Here is a 21,233-nt window from a genome sequence, read left to right as displayed (position 1 = left end):
CATTTAATTAAGAAGTGAAAATGCCCACACACTTTTGTATACAATCACAAAAGGTGCCAGATCAGGAGGTTTTGTTGTTTTTTATGTATTGTTTTTATTATTTTATTATTTTTGTTACTTTTATGACCTTGCTTCTATCTGGTCACCATTCAATTGAAAAAGTATCTGTACACACGTCTTTCAAACTCATTTTCTATTTAACCATAATGCTCTGTTTACAAAAAAAATCAATAGATTTTTTTTTTCTCATTTATAACAACATTTTTAAATGTTTAGAAATTGTACTTTTTAATTTAGTAGACCGATCAACACAGTTTTGTTAAAAATCAACAAACAGTTAAGTAATCAAAGGTGCCAGATCAAAAGGTTTTGTTGTTATTTTTTTATTCATACATTGTATTTGTTTATTTTTTTCTATTATCTTATACATGTTTTTTTTTTATAATTTAAATGGCTATTCTCAATGTTACATTGATGCTGGGAACAGTATATCTAATATATATGTTCCTAACTGTTGAAATCGTTCTGGTAACTAGTAGCATCTCACTTTAAGTTTGGAATCAAATTTTTTTCTTGTCGCGAAACTTTTAAAAGTCTTAGAAGAAAACATATATACAAATGTTAATCCCCAATTTCAATATTTTTGATTACTAGAAAACTCTCCTCTTTGCTAAGAAAACATTTTTGTAAATACTAAGTAAAACTATCTTGTTGGTTTTTTTTTATAGTTATAACAGTCTATGGTGTTTAGTCGAACTTATGCAAAATACTGCAATTTAACTATTAAGAATGTGTGATATTGTGTAAAAACTGAAATGTGAAACAAACCACAATTTACCTTCAATGAAAACTGTTTTTCTAAATCTAGCGTATCATATTAAAGAATTTATTTAATAGAAAATCTATAAATCTTAATTTTGTGAGAGATTTGACTGTTTCTAGCCCAGAACGATTAATCGAACAATGCTTTTTACTGTTATATATTATTCATTTTTTTTACTTTTTTCTGCTGAATGTGAACAACACCAGGAGGAGAAGAAGGATACTGTCATGTTGTATGCTCGCTAAAGTTTGCTTAATGACTACTGTATGTAAATTACTGCAAAAGGGAATGCAGAGACATAGGAATGTACGATCTGGGAATGTCTTTCAGGGTTTAAGATATTGTTTCGAAAGAACAATACGGCTTTTTGTTAGAATCAACTTTTTTTTGAATTAAGTATGATTTTTTTCTTTATTGAATTCACATATTTCCCCCCAATCCTGTTATTTTTCACTGCTTTAAAAGGAGTGTGTTCACAAAACGTACTCTTGATTCATTAGATATCCAAATTCTTTTTATAATGGTTTCTCTTGAAGGTAATTTCTCATTTTTTACTGAAAAAAATGCAATCTGAAAACTAACAAATCGGAAAATAAAGGTCACATTCAAGAATTTATGGATAAGTTGCTTCTTAAAATTTGTTTATGAAGAACGCGAATCGTCAAATAAAGTGTGTACATAATTAACCACGATGTGCAAATTACTGGTATGCTTTTTGTCAAAATTTAAAAATACATTTCTGTTGGGGGGGGGGGGGGAGGGGGGAGACGTGCATTATGGTTCTTGATTTTGTTAATAGACTAATAGTTATTTAGAGGGATTCTTCTTCTTCTTCGTTCTAATAAATACATATTTGTTTATTAACAAAATCAACAACCAAAATTCCGTGACGTCTCCAAAATTTAGAAATACATTCCTGTGGAGGGGAGACGTGAATTTTGGTTCTTGATTTTGTTAATAGACTAATGGTTATTTAGAGGGATTCTTCTTCTTCTTCGTTCTAATAAATACATATTTGTTTATTAACAAAATCAACAACCAAAATTCCGTGACGTCTCCAAAATTTAGAAATACATTCCTGTGGAGGGGAGACGTGCATTTTGGTTCTTGATTTTGTTAATAGACTAATGGTTATTTAGAGGGATTCTTCTTCTTCTTCGTTTTTCTAAATAAATATTTGTCTATTGACAAAATCAACAACCAAAATGCACGTCTCCTTAATTTAAAAATACATTTCTGTGGAGGGGAGACGTGCATTTTGGTTCTTGATTTTGTTAAAAGACTAATAGTTATTTAGAGGAATTCTTCTTCTTCATTCTTCTAAATAAATATTTGTCTATTAACAAAATCAACAACCAAAATGCACGTCTCCCCTCCCCAGAAATTCATTTTTCAATTTTTACAGACAATATACTAGTTATTTGTACATTGATGTTAATTATGTACACACTTTAGTTTACGATTCGCGTTTTTAAAGAAACAAATTTGTAGAAGAAACATATTCGCCAATTTGAAATATGAATACTTGAATGTGACCTTTATTTTCCGATTTGTAAGTTTGCAGATTGCATTTTCTTAGTAGTAAGAAATGGGAAATTACCTTCAAAAGACACCATTATAAAAAAAAATGAATATCTAATGAATAAAGAGTAAGTTTCGTAAACACAATTCTTCTCTCTTTTTCTTTCTCTTTTTTTCAGGGAGTTTATTTTAATATTGGTTCCAAGTTGATTTTTCTCGCTCTCTCGATGGTCTTAATGGTGGTGGTGGTTTTTGGGAAGGGAGTGTCCTCCTTCTCCTCTTAGCGCCAGCTGAAAAACTCAATAACGCATTTATGTTCACACGTTCATGTTCCGGATTTTGACTTTTCCAATAAAATGATAGCTCATTATATACTTGTTTTGTATTTTCTCTGTACGTATATTGGTTTTTTTTTCAAAAATTGAAACATACAACACCATGGACAAAAACAAAAACAGACATCATGGTCAAAAATTAAAACATACAACACCAGGGCCTTAAAAAAATACAACAGCAAGGACAAAACGAAAAACAGACAACACCATGGACAGAAATTAAAACAGACAGCACCATGGCATAAAAAGGAGACAACATCATGGTCAAAAATAAAAACATACAACACCAGGGCCTTAAAAAATACAACAGCAAGGACAAAACGAAAAACAGACAACACCATGGACAGAAATTAAAACAGACAGCACCATGGCATAAAAAGGAGACAACATCATGGTCAAAAATAAAAACATACAACACCATGGCTTTAAAAAAAAGACAACAGCAAGGACAAAAATAAAAACAGACAACACCATGGACAGACAGAAATAAAAACAGACAGCACCATGGCCTAAAAAAAACAGACAGCACTATGGCCTAAAATAAACAGACAACAGCAAGGATAAAAATAGAAACATACAACACCATGCACAAAAATAAAAAAAGACAACACCATGGCCTAAAAAAACGGACAATAACATTGTCAAAAATGAAAAAAAACAGGCAGCACCAAGGCCAAAAATAAAAACAGACAAAACCATGGACAAAAATAAAAACAGACAAAACCATGGACAAAAATAAAAACAGACAGCACCCTGGCCTAAAAAGGTAGACAACAGCAAAGACAAAAATAAAAACATACAACACTATGGCTTTAAAAATAGACAACAGCAAGGACAAAAATAAAAACAGACAACACCATGGACAGACAGAAATAAAAACAGACAGCACCCTGGCCTAAAAAGGTAGACAACAGCAAAGACAAAAATAAAAACATACAACACCATGGACAAAAATTAAAACAGACAACAGCATGGCCTAAAAGCAGACAACAGCAAGGACAAATATGAAAACAGCCAACACCTGTGACCATGACCAAATATTAAAACAGACAACACAATGACATAAAATTAAAACAGACAACACTATGGACAGAAATAAAAACAGACAACACCATGGACTAAAATAAAAACAGACAACAGCATGGGCAGAAATAAAAACAGACAACAGAAAGGACAAAAATGAAAACAGACAACATCATGGGCAGAAATTAAAACAGACAGCAGCAAGGACAAAAATGAAAACAGACAACAGCATGGGCAGAAATAAAAACAGACAACAGCAAGGACTAAAATAAAAACAGACAACAGCATGGGCAGAAATAAAAACAGACAACAGCAAGGACAAAAATGAAAACAGACAACACCATAGACAAATGAAGTAGAGTTATCAGTAAAGTAAGATAGATTGATACTAAGAGAAGATTATATATACAACTTGTGGTAGGGAGAAAGTCTACGGGTGAATGAACCGAACATCGATGTTAAACTATACAAGCTTCATGGTTAATGTTAAAAAAGCATCTATTCATATCAAATCAAATTTGGTAGGAATTATGCTGTTGTCAGCATGTCTATTTCGTGTTATAATTCAGGAAAGCCAACCACACACTAAACTCCACTTGTTACTTTAACTGTGTTTTTACAATTAAGTGATCTTATCAGTTTATGAAATTACAAGCATGTCATTGCTTTAATTCAAACTGTAATTTTACAGGGGCGGATCCAGCCATTTGAAAAAAAGGGGGGAATGTTCCAACCATATGTCCCTATTCAAATGCATTGATCGTCGAAAAGGGGGTTCCAACCTTCTGGGTCCACCAATGTTTTACACTGACAATTAATCATTAACTTTATAGATTTAAAACATTCTAATGGGACAAATTGTCTGTAAATTGTGTCCTTTTAGTATAATATATTTCGTTTGTATCAAGTATTTACATATGATATGTGGGACACAATGTCTGTATTTTTTGTCTTTCTATTGTACAATTTCATAGTATCATTTAAATACACTTGTTAAATACACTTGATGCAGATCGTATAATTTTCGTATGTTTTATATTTCAAGCAATATTATGCTGCTCAGATTCAATGTTGGTAAGTTGTATCAGATGTGTTTTTGGTGAGACATACAATAGCCTACTACTATCGTTCATCTGTACGCTTTGTTGACATAATAATTAGTATGAGAGATATAGTTGTGTTGTAATGAGTAACAAAAGTTTCTTGTTAGTACTTTTGCATCAGCTCAATTGTAAAAATTTTCATTACAATAACTTAGATCATTTGTCAATGTATATTCCATGTATATATTGAGAATAATTCATTGTCTAATTTTTAATATTTGAGATCTTAGTTTAGATATATAATTGTTGAGAGGAAGTGATTGGTTATATATATGTAGGACTCTAAAGTGCGATGGGGACGCTAAAATACGATGGTCACGCTAAAGTGCGATGGTCTACGCTAAAGTGCGATGCTTCCATACGCTAAAGTGCGATGGCCCGTGAAAATATAGACTTAAAAACGTAGTTTGATTATGACGATATAACAGTCGTTTATACAAACTAAAAATTAACGCTCCGGAAGATGAATTACAAATATTTTTTAACAACTTTTAAATAAACCAGTATTTAATGACTTTAAATTATTCAAAACCTAACCGTGATTTGTCGTCTGAAGCAAATGTGTTTTTTTTTTCATGCTGGAAAAAAGAACTTGTATCCTGTAGTTGATCATTTTACTATTTAGATACAAAAATTCTTTTTGAAATACGTTTGATCTAAACATTATTAATTCTAAACTATAGTGTTAGACTTATTTAAGAAAAAAAGAATCTGTGTTTATTGATCACAGATGAATGTTTTAATTTCAAAATTGTCTAATTTTTTGACAAATTGGTTAAATATCTTGTATTTTTTTTTTTTTAATGTTAATAAATGATACTGTAGCTATATAGAAAAACAAGTATGGTGTGAATGCTATACTTTATATGTATGTATAGTGAGGTTTCAATCAAAATCTATAGTTAGTCAAATCATATCTATTTGCCTATATCCGAGGAGAAATACAGGCCGTTACTGAATACAACTCTGTATATTAATGACATGGTAATTGGTCGTATTGTTTAAACCGGAAGTTGTTATCTCCCTTTCATCCAGTTTGCAGACGAAGTTTTTCCAATATAATTTAGAAATAATCATCATGACAGAGATTGGAGAATCACAAAATGCATACAGTATATATCTCGTTTAAACAAACAGACTACATTCCACCGTCATACGGTGACCAGTTTCAGCAAAACATAATGTTACTTTGTCCCTTGATATTTTCGAGCTCCCTATTTTTTTTAATTTGAAAAAATAGATATGGTATTATTGCCAATGAGACAACTCTCCACAAGAGACCAAAATGACACAGATATTAACACCGTAACTGAGTAAGGGCTGGGAACAGTATATGCGGGTGCTACAGGGGGCTATGAACACGGAAACATGTGAAATAAAAATCGCAAAAACGTTGCACGAAAAATAAAAATTTGTAGCACGTACAGTGTAAATATCAAGGAATAATGTACTAGAAGTTATTTACTCATCAGTTTTTGTAGATCATGCAGTCATTATTTATTGTCATGAAGACCCTGAGGTCAACTCTTAGCAGGCCTCGACAATAACGCTTGTCCGATTGTCCGGTACCAGAGAGAAAAAAGGTCGGACAAGTAAAAGCTGTATCACGCTTGTCCGTCGCGACAAGTACAATTATTCTGCAGAAAACAAATTTCATCTAACTTTGATGAACAAAGTATAATTATAAACAAAAAACAAAAATTAATTTGACATGTTTCTGTTTTCTGTTTATTCAAATGCAAAACCTTTTTCTTCAACATGTTTACTTGCAATCGATAATTTTTAACTGGTTCTTTGTCAGGCACTTTTTAACAGGTAAAAGGTATACTATTCTAGGAAACCAGTCTTACTGATCCGAATCAATGATGCGCTTTGTAGATAAGGTAACTTTACAGGACAGTTGTCACTTGGAAAGATTCAGCTCCAAGTTTAACAGACAGTTTGGCACCGTATGAGACATATTTAGTAGACATGATTGATAGACAGTTTGGCAAGGCAGGAGACATTTCGGGACCAAGACAAATCAGTACCTAATTTTGCTCCCTTATTCTGTTCCTTATAATAATAAATACCATACCAGTATTTTTTCACAAAAATATTGTTTTTTATTTACCATAAAATTCACAAAATCATATTTGATCATAAGTAGAAAAAAAACAATACTTGCAATATGGTGACCTATAGTTGTTAATTTCTGTGTCATTTGGTCTCTTACAGAGAGTTGTCTCATTGGCAATCAGACCTTATATATATCTTCTTCTTTTTATTGATTGCATTTGAATACACCTTTTTCAACTTAAAAACAACAGGATACAAATCCAATGAGTGTAAAGGCCTATCAGATGGTGCCTCATGAGTCTGATGAGACTGACATTGATGAAAAGTAGAACCTGTCCTGTGCCATGACAAGTTGTACTTGACTAATATTTTTGAAAAGTATTTCAAAAGAAATGCATCCAATTCTGTTCTATTGTTTAAATTCGTTTTGTTTTACTTTAATGAACTTAAAATGTAAAATGCGTATTTTTCATAAAAAAAATTTGGACAAGTAACAATTTCATTCGGACAAGTAAGTTTTGGTATGTACTTGTCCTACTGGACAAGTTGAAAAAAGAGTTGTTGTCATGATTGTAGAGGCCTGCTTAGTGTCCGCTAGTTTCAATCTGATTTGAAGAAGAAAAAAAATATTCATATATTTAAATTTAAAAGCCTGGGAACACATAATTTAAAACAACCCCCGAACTGCCTTGAATTTAGTTCAAATGCAACACAAGCATGAGAAATTAAGAGTACCATTTAGTACCGACACGAAACAAGGAAAATAAATAAGGGGAAACACGAAGCACACACGTCAAACCAAACACGAGAAAACGAATAATAAAACGGAAAAACAAGAAATCCCATGAAATAAAAAGGCTGAAAACTTTGCATGAAAATAACCCTTTACCACCCTCGTATAATTATGTTACTGGTTGGGATAACACGTAGTAACAAAATAAATCTTCTTAGGATACCTGATTGTTGTAAGATCAAATTGACATTTTTTTCTCTCTGATACCTCAATCCTCAATCTGAAGCTCAAATTAGGTTCTACCAACCCAATATCATCAACACATTTAAAGAGCTATATATTTAGGAGCTTAAACACAGACCAGACTATACCTAACCCTAACAGTAGTCAACAATAGAATCATGGGGCTATATTCAGAAAAGAAGGTCATTATCATTATTATCATGATTATATTAAATTTAAAAAATATTTTTAAACCAAAGAAGCATTTTTTTGCAATTTCCTCAAAATGGATGCTAAGAAAAAAACAAATAATTTACCTCAATAAGGGATCAAAGCCCAAAAGATTGTTCAAATGTTCTATTTGGACATATCAGAGGGAGTTGTCCCAAACAGATTGGTTTATATTTTTCTGAGTCAAATAGAAAGACCAGTTCAATCTACTACAGTCACCACATGTGGTTAATAAGGCTATAAAAATATCATATAAAGTTGTCAAAAGAGTTCAAAATTCAATTCTGTCTGATTTGGAGTTATTACTCTGGTCCTTTGATATCTACTAGTGAAGAATTTTTCTGTTGCCAGTGGAAATTTGGATATGATATGTTTTATGTTGCCTTTATTTATGCGTTTGATTTGTCTCCTAAAGGGGTATTATAGATGTCAAAATCTTGTTCAGTGGAGTCCCCGGTGTCCGCGTGGCCGTTGATACCGTGCATTAGCTGATTTCGTCATATCAAAACAGTAGCACAAATAAAATCATTCTTACTATTGTTTTAGCCTTCGGAAGGGATAAATAAGAATAAAATTGATAAGTTCAAGAGTTGAATAATAACTGTAATCCCGTGATTTACAATATTTGGCCAATTTCCATTAAAAAAATTACATCATCAGATAAAATTTGTTTCATTTTAGTCAAATTTAAATCAGATTGAAATAATTTTTGCTCTGCATCCTTGGCAGTGTGCTTGGTTCAAATTCAGCTTTATTTCGTAGTAAAAAATCTTTCCATTATTCAAAATAAGCTATTTTTGGAAGGTATGCGCAAAATCATCGGACATTGGAGGAACTCTCAGAACAGGGGTTTCCCTAATTTTGGAAACACATTTCACAAATATTGAGAGTGAAAGCATACAAACAGAAGATTTTATAAAATAAAAGTATGTTATGAATGTGTTAACACAATATTATCCATTTATTGGTTATATCAGTTGTATGAAGTGAAGTCATAAGTCTTAGGTGCGCGGATACACCAGACTGCACCGTTCATCTATTTCAATCAATTTCTCATATTTGATTTATAACATACTAATTAAAACACATATCCAAATTAAAAAAGTCTGAAATAAACAGTTAAGAATGCATATACTTGATAATATATATCAGAGTTCTGTGTGTATTTTAGTCTAGACGCCATCCAATTAACTACTGACAACAGTCACATAACATGATATAAACATAAACAGAAATAGAAATCGAACCTTGTGCAATTGTTCCTGTATAAGAATGATTATTTGTGGATAGAATCAGTCAATCAAATGATTTACCTTTGTTTCACTTTCAATGTTGACATTCTTTTTCTTTTAATAGCTGAATAGAACATGCATAATTCATGCTTAATCCATCTCTAGTTATTTAGAGGTTAAATTGAAGGTCAAAACTTATCCTCAAAAGAATCTGATGTATAATTTCCATTCCAGTTGGAGCTGACATATTTTGTGAGTTTCTGGAGGTGGCAATACACTGTATACTTTATACAAGAGAACTTTACCCTGCTGGAGTGTTTGAAAAGAAAAAGAAATTCAATGTTCCTGTCAAAGTAAGCAACATACTTTTTGTAACTACAATACGAGATATAATTTTGATATAAAATTAGAATACAATTCATCAGAGGCCAAATGACGTACATGTACATGAAAGAACTATAGGTCACTGTTCTGCCTTCAACAATTAGCAAAACCCATTTTGTATGGTAAGCTATAAAAAGACTGTCCTGAATGACAAAATTTTTATATGAATGAGCTACTCAACGTCATTGAACAATGACTTAAGAATAAAAGCATTTTACAGGAAATAGTACGATTGTGAAAGCAAAAATCATTAGAACAAGGAAATGTAAACAAACAATGCTAAAATGTGATATAAACCTTTTTCTTTACATATATTAGTAAAATTGCCACTTAAATTCATTCAGACCGATCTAAATACGGTATTGTAAATAGTTTAAGCATGTCACTTATTCAGTTTTATGTCTATATAATAGTTTGTTTATTTATTGGATCTGCAAATATTTGCCTTCATCTAGAGTGCTTCCATCCAAAAAATTACTGTCCTATTAGAATAGAAAAAGTTCATAGGGGCTTGAATTTATACTATTTTTACCACTGGTTTGCCCTTTATGAGGATATTTTATCCCTCGCTTGTATTGTTTGTGGTAAAATATTTAGCATAAAGGGCCAACTTGTGGTAAAATCAGTATAGCTCATTGTACGACTCATGTATGCTGTATTAACAAGATATATAGATCGCTGTACGACTCAAGATATATATATTTTGTTTTCAGATCTGTGTCCATGCAGATATTTTACCCCTCGCTTGTATCCTTTCTGGTAAAATATTTAGCAGAAAGGGCCAACTTGTGGTAAAATCAGTATAAGTTCACGCCCCTGTGAATTATTTCTTAATTGCATGGCATTTGCTTTATATCTCAAAGATATTTATAAGAAAAATTCTAAGTTATTGCCCTTGGACACATAATGAGACAACTTTCCATCAAAGTCTAATAGTTATATAAGAATACATCTACACACACAACATTTAAACTAATATGGAATAAATGAAGGTGTTTAAACTCAAATAGGTGCCTTTTGGGTATCATCTTATCATTTATTTATATATATAAGTGATTACTCTGGATTCGTTAATATTTGTGGGATATCAATTTTCTGGATTTAGGGGGTTAACCTGAACCAGGAATTTCAAAAGAGCACATTTTCTATAGGCATATATTCAGACTTTGGCCGTACCATGAAATAAAATATCCACAAATAAAATTTTTCATCAATTGGAAAATTGGTACCCACAAAAAATGAATTAATCCTCAGTAATATATAGCTCATTGTACGACTCATGTATGCTGTATTAACAAGATATATATATTTTGTTTTCAGAGCTGTGTCCATCCAGAAGTTTTATCATATGTTACCAATACTGTCGATAGCATTCGTCTGTTACTAAAAGAAAATGCTGTTTTTAAGGTGACAGTTGTAGTTGTTACGCCTGACCACAAGCCTGCTGAAAGATTTGTTTTTGAAGTAGCCAGACCAACACAAAATATAGGGTAAATACGATGTGAACAGGTTATCTTGGTTAAAAAATTAATTCAACAGGGAAGACATAGGTTGAATATGCAGATGATAGAAAATAAGGACATACTCTCGTAGATGTGCATATCGACAGGAAATTACGATTCAATTTTTTTCTAGGAGTTATACCCCTTTCAACTTATTTGCATCAATATACTACTGCAACAGTTTATCATCGCAACTTCTCTTAAACCACGCACAGAATTTCACGAAACTTTGTAGATAATAAGGACATACTATGTAGATGTGCATATTGACAGGAAATTATGATTCATTTTTGTTTTCTTATACATTTTTTTTCTTACAATTATTTTATTTCTCCAGTGACAATGTGGGTTCTTCAATTTTTCCTATGGTTTACATTATAGTTGATGTTGTAACATTCATATATATTTTGCTTGAATAATACTTTTAATGCACACTTGTATATCAAATTATGTCTATGTTTTTCAATCACTACTAGCAATATAGGTCAACTATGATTGGTGTATGAAATAACTGTTGTCTTGGATCTTTAAAAGATCAAATATATATGACAGCTGTAGTAAATTCTTGTTTAAAGCTGATATTCTTTTTATGTATATAGATGCAATTTTTTTTCACCTTATTTCTACTTTTCTATTTTAGCAATGATAAATATTTGTATCGTCTGGAAGAGTCACTGAGAGGATTCCTGTTAAAACTCAGCATTACAGAGTCTCTATTAAAAACTTTACCTGAAGGTATATGTATATATAATATATATTTCAGAAATCCCAAATAATCAGTTGTATTTATATTCTACTCATATGATGTATTTGTAGCTATGAGGGCCTTTAAGATTTTAGGTGTTAAGCTTTAAGAGAATCTTTTGGTACCTAAAATGTGGTAAAATTTTACTGGTTCCTAAAAATAGTTTTCATTGATCTCATTTTACTTTATTCCAGTTGTAACTAAGCTACTGTTAAGATGTGCAAATGACTTAAAGACCAAACAGCAGTAAAAGGTCTGAAACTTGGAATATTATGCAAATAGTTGTTGAAAATTAAACAAAAATGACGTGTAACCTTGAGAACATACAGTCAACTGAAAATGTTGAAATTTTTCAGGTGTTTTAATAACTGTCTTAAACTATCATAAATTTTGTAAAAAAAAATCCTGTTTTTCTGTATTATACTCGTAAAGGGACTTAGTTTTTCTGCCAGGAAACATTACATTGACTCTTTGGTTAAAGTTTTTAAAATTTTAATAACTTTCTTGAACTGTCCTTGATTTCTACCAAACTTGGACAGAAGCTTGTTTATGAACATGAGATAGAATCCACAAGTAAATGTTGTAAAAAAAAATCCTGTTTTTCTGTCTATTACTTATAAATTAATGGACTTAGTTTTTCTGCTAGGAAACATTACATTCACTCTGTGGTAAAAGTTTTTAAAGTTTTAATAACTTTCTTCAAACAATCCTGAATTTCTACCAAACTTGGACAATACCTTGTTTATGATCAAAATCTATAAAATAGGGAAATTTTGTTAAAATTACATTCCATTTTTTCTGTAATTTACTTATAAATTGACTTAGTTTTCTTTCCAGTCAACATACAGTCTGCAGTTAAAGTTAAAAAATTTATTAGATTAATAAACTATCCAGGATTTTTACAAAACCTGAACAGAAGCTTATTACAATCAAAAGATAGTATCTAGAGGAACATTTTTATTAATTGTTAATCAACAGCGAAAATAGGTGAGACACTGGGTTCCACAGACCCCTTACAAATTTTTGTTCATTGTCTTTGTGGCATTTTGTATACAAATAAAATGTTGTATGAGTGGCAATGAGACAACTCTCCAGTGGCGGATCCAGGGGGAGGGGTTCCAGGGTTGGAACCCCCCCCCCTTTTTTTTTTAACAATCAATGCATTTGAATTAGGATATGTAGTTGGAATCCCCCCAACCCTTTTTAAAATTGTTGGATCTGCCCCTGCTCTCCATCCAAGTCCCAATGTATTTAAAGTAAATAATTATAGGCTGAAGTTATTAAAAGGTCTTATAGTTAAGGTCACTGCATATTGGGAAAATCGTCGAATTAGTGTCTGGGAAGTCAACAATTCAATATTAGTACATTTATGAAGATTTTGATGCTATAAAGAATTTAAAAAAAGGTTCACATTCACTTCTTTTAGAGTAAAACTTAGCCATTAAAGTATATAAACATGTTAAATTTATTTTTCTAATTTGAAGTTTTATATTTAATGTGTTTCCCTCAGTTTTAGTTTGTTTCCCCGATTTTATTTTTTGTCCATGGATTTACGAGTTTTGAACAGCGGTATACTACTGTTGCCTTTATTTATAGGAATTAAAACTAATAATATATATACAAATACAGCTGTGTCATAAGCACATGATAACAGTGCTATCTTGTATTATTTGTATGAAATTTATAATACCAAAGGTCTTGGAACAGTGCCCACCAATCATTAGAATTGTTTATGAAAAAATTAATAGAACTCCCAAAAAAATTACATTGCAGCTCTGTTTTTCATTATTTTTGAAATGTACGAATACAGAACTTTTACTTTCTTTTTGATAATGGTTATTTTTTTCAATTGTTCTTAGAGGGCCATAATGACAATTGCCCTGTATATTTGTCAAAAATGAAATGAAATCCAAGCCATTAATATTTGAACCTGGTAACAATTAACAGATGCTTGGAAACCGCAGATAACTTATAAAAAAAAAGAAGATGTGGTATGATTGTCGAGAAGACAACTCTCCATCAGAGACTACATGATAAAGAAGTTGACAACTATAGGTCACTGTATGGCCTCCAACAATGAGCAAAACTTTTACCACATAGTAGCTATATAGGGCCAAAATTGACTAATGTAAAACAATTCAAACGACTCCTGACTTGAGACAGACATACATAGATTGTCATGGACCATAAAGTACAGGTCAATTTTAATTTTAATTGGCTTTGAAATTTAGTGCTAAATATTCTTCTACAGTGAAGCACCAACATTTTTCACATGATATTAAAAGACATATTTTACAATGTTAGTGTGACATTGGTTGAAGCCTGTGCCTTAGTTGATTTGAATTTAATGAAAACAAATTTGGCAGATTTTTCCAGCAAAAACAACTGTTCTGGAAACTTGTTTTGAGACATAGAAGGAAATTATAGACAAATAAAACTGTTTGAAGCACTAAAGGATAACACTTGAAATATCTTGTATTGATCTTCAACAGAAAGAGAAAATAAAAAAGATATACACAGTATTTTTATCAGTAGGAAACCAACCACAAGATAGTGTTTTAAGAATGTTTGCACAAATTTAGTTGGTTACATTTCATTTCATTTTTAGACTGTACATGGACTGTACAAGTATATACCAGAGAGTCAGCTGCTTTAGCAATTGAACAAAAACAACATCTTAAGGTAATAAGTAAATAGTTATAGAATAATTAATGGAAGAGTTCAAATAGAGAAAAATATTCAACGAGTGACCGAACAACACATTAATTCACGAATGCGTGTAGCGCATGGGTTAATTATCAGTGTTGTTCGGTCACGACTTGAATATTTTTCGATATTTGAATTCTTTAATTAGTTATTCTTTTTATTACATTGGCAAATGGCTTTTTTTTAAAGAAATTAATGTAAAACATGTAAGGAACTATATGTTTTTTTTTTTACGCATTCACAGTTTGTTTTGATCCGCCGTTATCGATGTCTTGACAACGCCTATTGTTGTATGAAGTCAGAGAGTGAAATAACCACGTTTATTTCACATGTGAAATTATCGGTTTTTATTTAACTGGGAAATCAATGTAATTCATTGCAACCAATGTAATAAAATTCAAATAAACAATGGTTGTCATAATTATTTAAGAAACACTCTAGACATGTTCATTATGTACCAATATTTTGCAAAGTGAAATTTGATAATTGATAATGATATATGTGAAAATGTTTATTTAGTGGCAAATTTCTGCACCATTAGCCAAAAAAAAAAATCCCCATTCAATAGGACAAACTATTTAATGATAAGGGGAATACCTCTTGATTAGTAACTGACATCTTCCATTTAAAAGTGTCTGTCAAATACCTAAATAGGCTGAAATTAGTGAATGTACAATTCCATTACCTCTCTGGCAGGTTTTGGGATTTGTTTATAAAAGATATAACAGTGAAAAAGAAATTTGAAAAGGATATGAGTTATTCTTTACCATTTATTAGATAAAATTACGCTGCAATGTCACAAATTTGATGTACATTTGCTACCATATATTTGAAGCCTACAACTATAACCTATTGGGTTTACGTCTATTTACTTTTAAAGTATTTTTCTTCACATATCAACAAATCAATTACTGTGCTTTTTATCAACTGGATAATCATAAATATATTTTTTAAATCAATGATTTTAGAAACAATAGTTCTGTCAACAATTTTTATGTAAGCAATCTTTCAGAAAAACATGTAAAAAGTTGATTATTTTTAAATAACTTTTCCTGCTGATTTATGTTATAAAAATAAATAACCACAAAGACCAAATAAGCATCATTTGAAACACATATTGTAGATGGCATTATATTCATTTCTGTAAATAATTTTGCAATCGTCTTTTCTGTCAGGATTTATGACTGAAGTTAATAGTAATATTCAACTTTGCCTTTCAATGTCTTTCGTCCCTAGTATCTTAAAATTTTTGTTGCATTGACCTCCACAACATTTGAACAGCATTATTTATATGATTCAATCATTTGTCAAAATATTTTGAATGATAGCAACTAATTGTGATTGAAAAATGTTATTAAAAATATTATTTCTAACAGTTTCAATAAGATTTTAGTGTATGCACATCATCTTTTACTTATTTTTGACAAACTACACCAGTAGACTCACAAAAATTGTCATGAAAGAACACACAGACAATTATTTTTATTGTGACTGTCAGATTTGACCGACATTTTTTGAGATTACAATATTTTGACAGATACTCTTCATTTAATTGTTTACTTTAAGATTCTTTGAAGTTGATCAACATTAAATATGGTTTTTAATCATTTATTTCATTAATACATTATATCTGTTAATAGAAATAACCTTCCATATAATCATGACTTTAGCAAAAGAATGGCTGCCAAATTCTGACAAATGAATGAAAAAGGTCTGTCAATAAATAAACCACATCTTTTAACAAGAAATTTAAGACTTATATATCAATCCTAGAAAATAAATACTTATCAGGGAGAAGGAAGGTAAATCATGGTAGATATAGACTTGTTGTCAAATAGCTAATTGATATTGGAATGCAAGCAACACAGTATCCTAAGAACTAGAATTAAGAAGATCATTTTGAGTATTTCAGTACAGCTTAATGTTTTTTCTTTTTCTTTAGTTAACAATAAACCATCAACATGGAAGGATTACATACTAAATATTATTTTGTCAGCACTTTATAAACACATTTTGAATTCCAGGATTTTCCATGGATTCTGGCAGACGAAAGGGAGACAACTTTGGAAGATGCTAAAATGATTCCATTGAAAGCTGTTAATTCAGATTACTTGCAGGTATAGAAATATGTGAATAAGCTTTAGATAATTTAAATGCAGAATCCAGGGAAACTGACATATTTTTAGTGTTAGAACTTATCAGGGTATGACATGAAGGGCTGTCAGATAGCCTGGAACTTATAAGTGAAAAACATCATCGTTCATGTTAAAGCTCCAGATTGGCAAAAAAAAAATCATATATGTTAAATATGCTGAAAAATACCAAATCTAGTTTATTACGTCTCTTTTAATTATATCAATCAGCCCCAACAATTTGGAAACAGTTTTTTTTCTAGTGGATTACGTTTCTAACTATATAAACATGATAAAAATATTGGCCAATCGGAGTACGATTCAGTTTTTGACCTGACAGTGGTCAATAGTCTGATCATCTAGGATCAGGAGAGTAAACTCATAGAGATAACTATAACACATCTAAAATATGTAATACAGGTTATCTCTCCTTAGCAATGACTTCCCTAGTGATGATTAAATACTGTTGACACATTCTTTGATGAACCTAGAAATTTGGAAAAGCTGTATGAGATATAAATTAAAAATGATTCTTAATTTTCTTAATTTGGTCTTTTTTTTAGAACCTTGCAATATAGAACAAAAGTGAAAATAATAGAAGATCATGAGATATATATATATATCAAAATCTTTTTCTCCCAGACTAAAGTATCAATCAGAATACATCCAAAGGATTTAGCATAAAGATGGCATAATAAACAGTCTGAGAAAAGCATGATCTTGTATACATATATCTTTAACCAGTATATACAAAGATAATCAAGTTTGGTTACTTTAAACTTATTTGAATGATAGACAAGATGTCTATTTCCATCATATACCAGACAAACATTGACAGTCTAAGATTTACCTGAAAATCAGTTTGTTGTACCTTTTAGCCAGATTTGATTTGCTAAATTAATATAGTAAAGCATAAAGTAAAAGTGTCACAAACACATCAATTTTTATACAAACGCTAATTTTTTTTTTGGTTTGTATGATGGTATGATGTCGTTGTTTGCGTCGTCGTCCAAAGACACATTTGGTTTCCGGACAATGATTTTAGTTTGAGGGAATGGATCTCTATGAAATTTTACAAGAATGTTCAATACCAGAAAAAAAGGTTGGGATTGATTTTGGGGGTTATGGTACCAACAGTTTAGGAATTAAGGCCAAAAACAAGTGTTTTTGTAGTTTCCAGACAATTACTTGTGTGTAAGTGTATGGATCTCTATACAATTGTATTTCAAAGTTCCATACTACAAAGGGAAACAACCCAACCACCAACAGCGAGAAAATTCCCAACCTGGAGTCATGTTTCTACTGACCTCTGAACAAAAATGTGTAGGGTTTATATCAGTTAAGATTATCTCTCTTCAATTTTTATTTTATAAATTTCTGATATGACAATGAGGAGTTATGGAACTTTATTCTTTAAAAAAGCAATAGGGGTATCATGTGCTCATGGCACCTGCAGTTCTTTATTGTTTTATTTTATTAGATGTTTATAATTTTAGATGGTTTACTTTGCAGGTACAAATTAGATATAACGAAAAAACTTTAAAATAAGCATTTATTTTTAAGATCTTTCAATTTTTATTTTCAGATGCAGTTATACGCAGAAGAAAGTTCAATAAAATAATGCAGAAGTCGTACAGAAGTGTGTCAAAAGTACAACCCAATTACTGTGTATGTGAAAACCAGATACATACTGTATAGCTACAATACTGGGTAGAAAAACTGTTTTTTCTGGTTTTGATGATAAATGGCCAAAATTGCAGTGATACACAGTTTTCTTCTAGCATTCATATGTATTCCAACTACTAGAACGCTCTGGAACTTGCATAAGGCAGATATGGTTCCACTATACATTATTATGTAGATCATGGAAATGTAAGAAACATTTTATTATGGAAAAAATTGTCTGTTTGATAGTGGTTGACAAATTCATAATTAAAGACTTCATTATCAATGAAAATTGTCTTTTTTTATCCCAGCCAGAAGGTGTCGTTACAAGTACAATGTATTACATGCATATTCAGGATGATGACATTTTGATAAAATAGGAATATGAAGTGACTGATAATAATTTATTACCAACATTACATTTTAAAAAAGATGTTTTACAATGATTCTATCATTGAGAACAAGGAAACATCTCAAAGGGAGATAACTTAGAAAATATTGATTTGTCAAGGAGTGCAAAAAGTAAAACAACAAAAATACTAACTCCAAGACATATTCAAAACAATGGTTCTTATAAATCAAATAGCAAAATCAAAAGCTCAAACACATTAAACAAATGGATAACTTCTGTCATATTTCTGACTTGATACAGGCATTTTCTGAAGTAGAACATGCTAGATTAAACCTGGTTTTATAGCTAGCGAAACCTGTCACTTGTATGACAGTCACATACAATTTCATTTTATTGACAACAATGTATGAATAAAACAAAGAGATATAACAGGTAGACATGTCATACATAGATAATATTGTTAATTTTTTCCATGGGACTTCTTCACTAGTGAATGCAGGATTTTGTGATCACAGATAATACTAGATTGGCATGATCTTGCCACATGTATTTCATATATTTTTATCAAGTTGATATCACCAGGTGGCTTTTTCTATAGATATAAGAAGATGTGGTTTGAGTGCCAATGAGACAACTCTCCATCCAATTCACAATATGTAAATGTAAACCATTATAGGTCAAAGTACATGAATATCATGTGTGACTATGTTTATACCAAACTGTGAGCATACCATGAATGTCTGCTCCTTTAACATGCTAGCCTTGTAGTGTGGAACATATGAATATCATATGTCTGCTGGTTTAACGTACTAACCTTGTGGTGTGGAACACATGAATATTACATGTCTGCTCATTTGACGTGCTAACCTTGTGGTGTGGAACACATGATATTACATGTCTGCTCATTTAACATGCTAACCCTGTGGTGTGAAACACATGAATATCACATGTCGGCTCGTTTAACATGCTAACCTTGTGGTGTGGAACACATGAATATTACATGTCTGCTCGTTTAACATGCTAACCCTGTGGTGTGGAACACATGAATATGACATGTCTGCTTGTTTAACGATGCTAATGTTGTGGTGTGGAACACATGAATATTGCATGTCTGTTCGTTTAACATGCTAACCTTGTGCTGTGAAACACATGAATATTACATGTCTGCCCGTTTGACGTGCTTACCTTGTGGTGTGAAACACATAAATATTACATGTCTGTTCGTTTAACATGCTAACCTTGGGGTGTGGAACACATGAATGTTACATGTCTGTTTTTTGACGTGCTAACCTAGTGGTGTGGAACACATAAATATTACATGTTTGCTCGTTTAACATGCTAACCTTGTGGTGAGGACATGAATATCACATGTCTGTTCGTTTAACATGCTAACCTTCTGGTGTGGAACACATGAATATAACGTGCTAACCTTGTGGTGTGGAACACATGAATATAACATGTCTGCTTGTTTAACATGATAACCTTGTGGTGTGGAACACATTAATATTACATGTCTGCTCGTTTGACGTGCTTACCTTGTGGTGTGAAACACATGAATATTGCATGTCTGTTCGTTTAACATGCTAACCTTGTGCTGTGAAACACATGAATATTACATGTCTGCTCGTTTGACGTGCTTACCTTGTGGTGTGAAACACATGAATTTTTTACATGTCTGTTCGTTTAACATGCTAACCTTGGGGTGTGGAACACATGAATGTTACATGTCTGTTTTTTGACGTGCTAACCTAGTGGTGTGGAACACATAAATATTACATGTTTGCTCGTTTAACATGCTAACCTTGTGGTGAGGACATGAATATTACATGTCTACTCGTTTAACATGCTAACCCTGTGGAGTGGAACACAAGAATATCACATGTCTGTTCGTTTAACATGCTAACCTTCTGGTGTGGAACACATGAATATCTCATGTCTCCTCGTTTAACGATACTAGCCTTGTGGTGTGGAACACATTACTATTACATGTCTGCTCGTTTGACATGCTAACCTTGTGGTGTGGAACATTTGAATATTACATGTCTGCTCGTTAAACAGGCTAACCTTGTGCTGTGGAACACATGAATATCACATGTCTGTCTGCTCGTTTGATATGCTAACCTTGTGGTTTGGAACACATGAATATTACATGTTTTCTCGTCTAACATTCTAACCTTGTGGTGTTGAACACATGAATATTACATGCCTGCTTTTTTTAGCATGCTAACCTTATGGTGTGGAACACATAGATATTACATGTCTGATCGTTCAACGTGCTAACCTTGTGGTGTGGAACACATGCATCATGTCTGCTCGTTTGACATGATAACCTCGTGGTGTGGAACACATTGTATTACATGTCTGCTAGTTTGACGTGCTTAACTCGTGGTGTGAAACACATGAATATTACATGTCTGCTTGTTTAACATGCTGACCTTTTGGTGTGGAACACATGAATATCACATG

General features: G+C 31.5%; 1 protein-coding gene across 1 annotated transcript; it reads left to right on the top strand.

The window, feature by feature from the left end:
* The first annotated feature begins 5,810 nt into the window (after window positions 1-5,810).
* Window positions 5,811-18,707, top strand: LOC139500639 (mitotic spindle assembly checkpoint protein MAD2B-like). The gene is made up of 7 exons (XM_071289398.1): window positions 5,811-5,917; window positions 9,516-9,634; window positions 10,986-11,155; window positions 11,808-11,902; window positions 14,521-14,594; window positions 16,643-16,735; window positions 18,336-18,707. Exons 1-7 carry the CDS (start codon window positions 5,884-5,886, stop codon window positions 18,369-18,371), a joined length of 621 nt encoding a protein of 206 aa, XP_071145499.1. The 5' UTR covers window positions 5,811-5,883; the 3' UTR covers window positions 18,372-18,707.
* The last annotated feature ends 2,526 nt before the right edge of the window (window positions 18,708-21,233 follow it).

The sequence above is a fragment of the Mytilus edulis genome, chromosome 13 (genome assembly GCF_963676685.1).
Source record: "Mytilus edulis chromosome 13, xbMytEdul2.2, whole genome shotgun sequence".
Lineage (NCBI taxonomy): Eukaryota > Metazoa > Mollusca > Bivalvia > Mytilida > Mytilidae > Mytilus > Mytilus edulis.
Note: the sequence above shows the minus strand (reverse complement) of the source record. Positions and strands in the feature narration are given on the sequence as shown.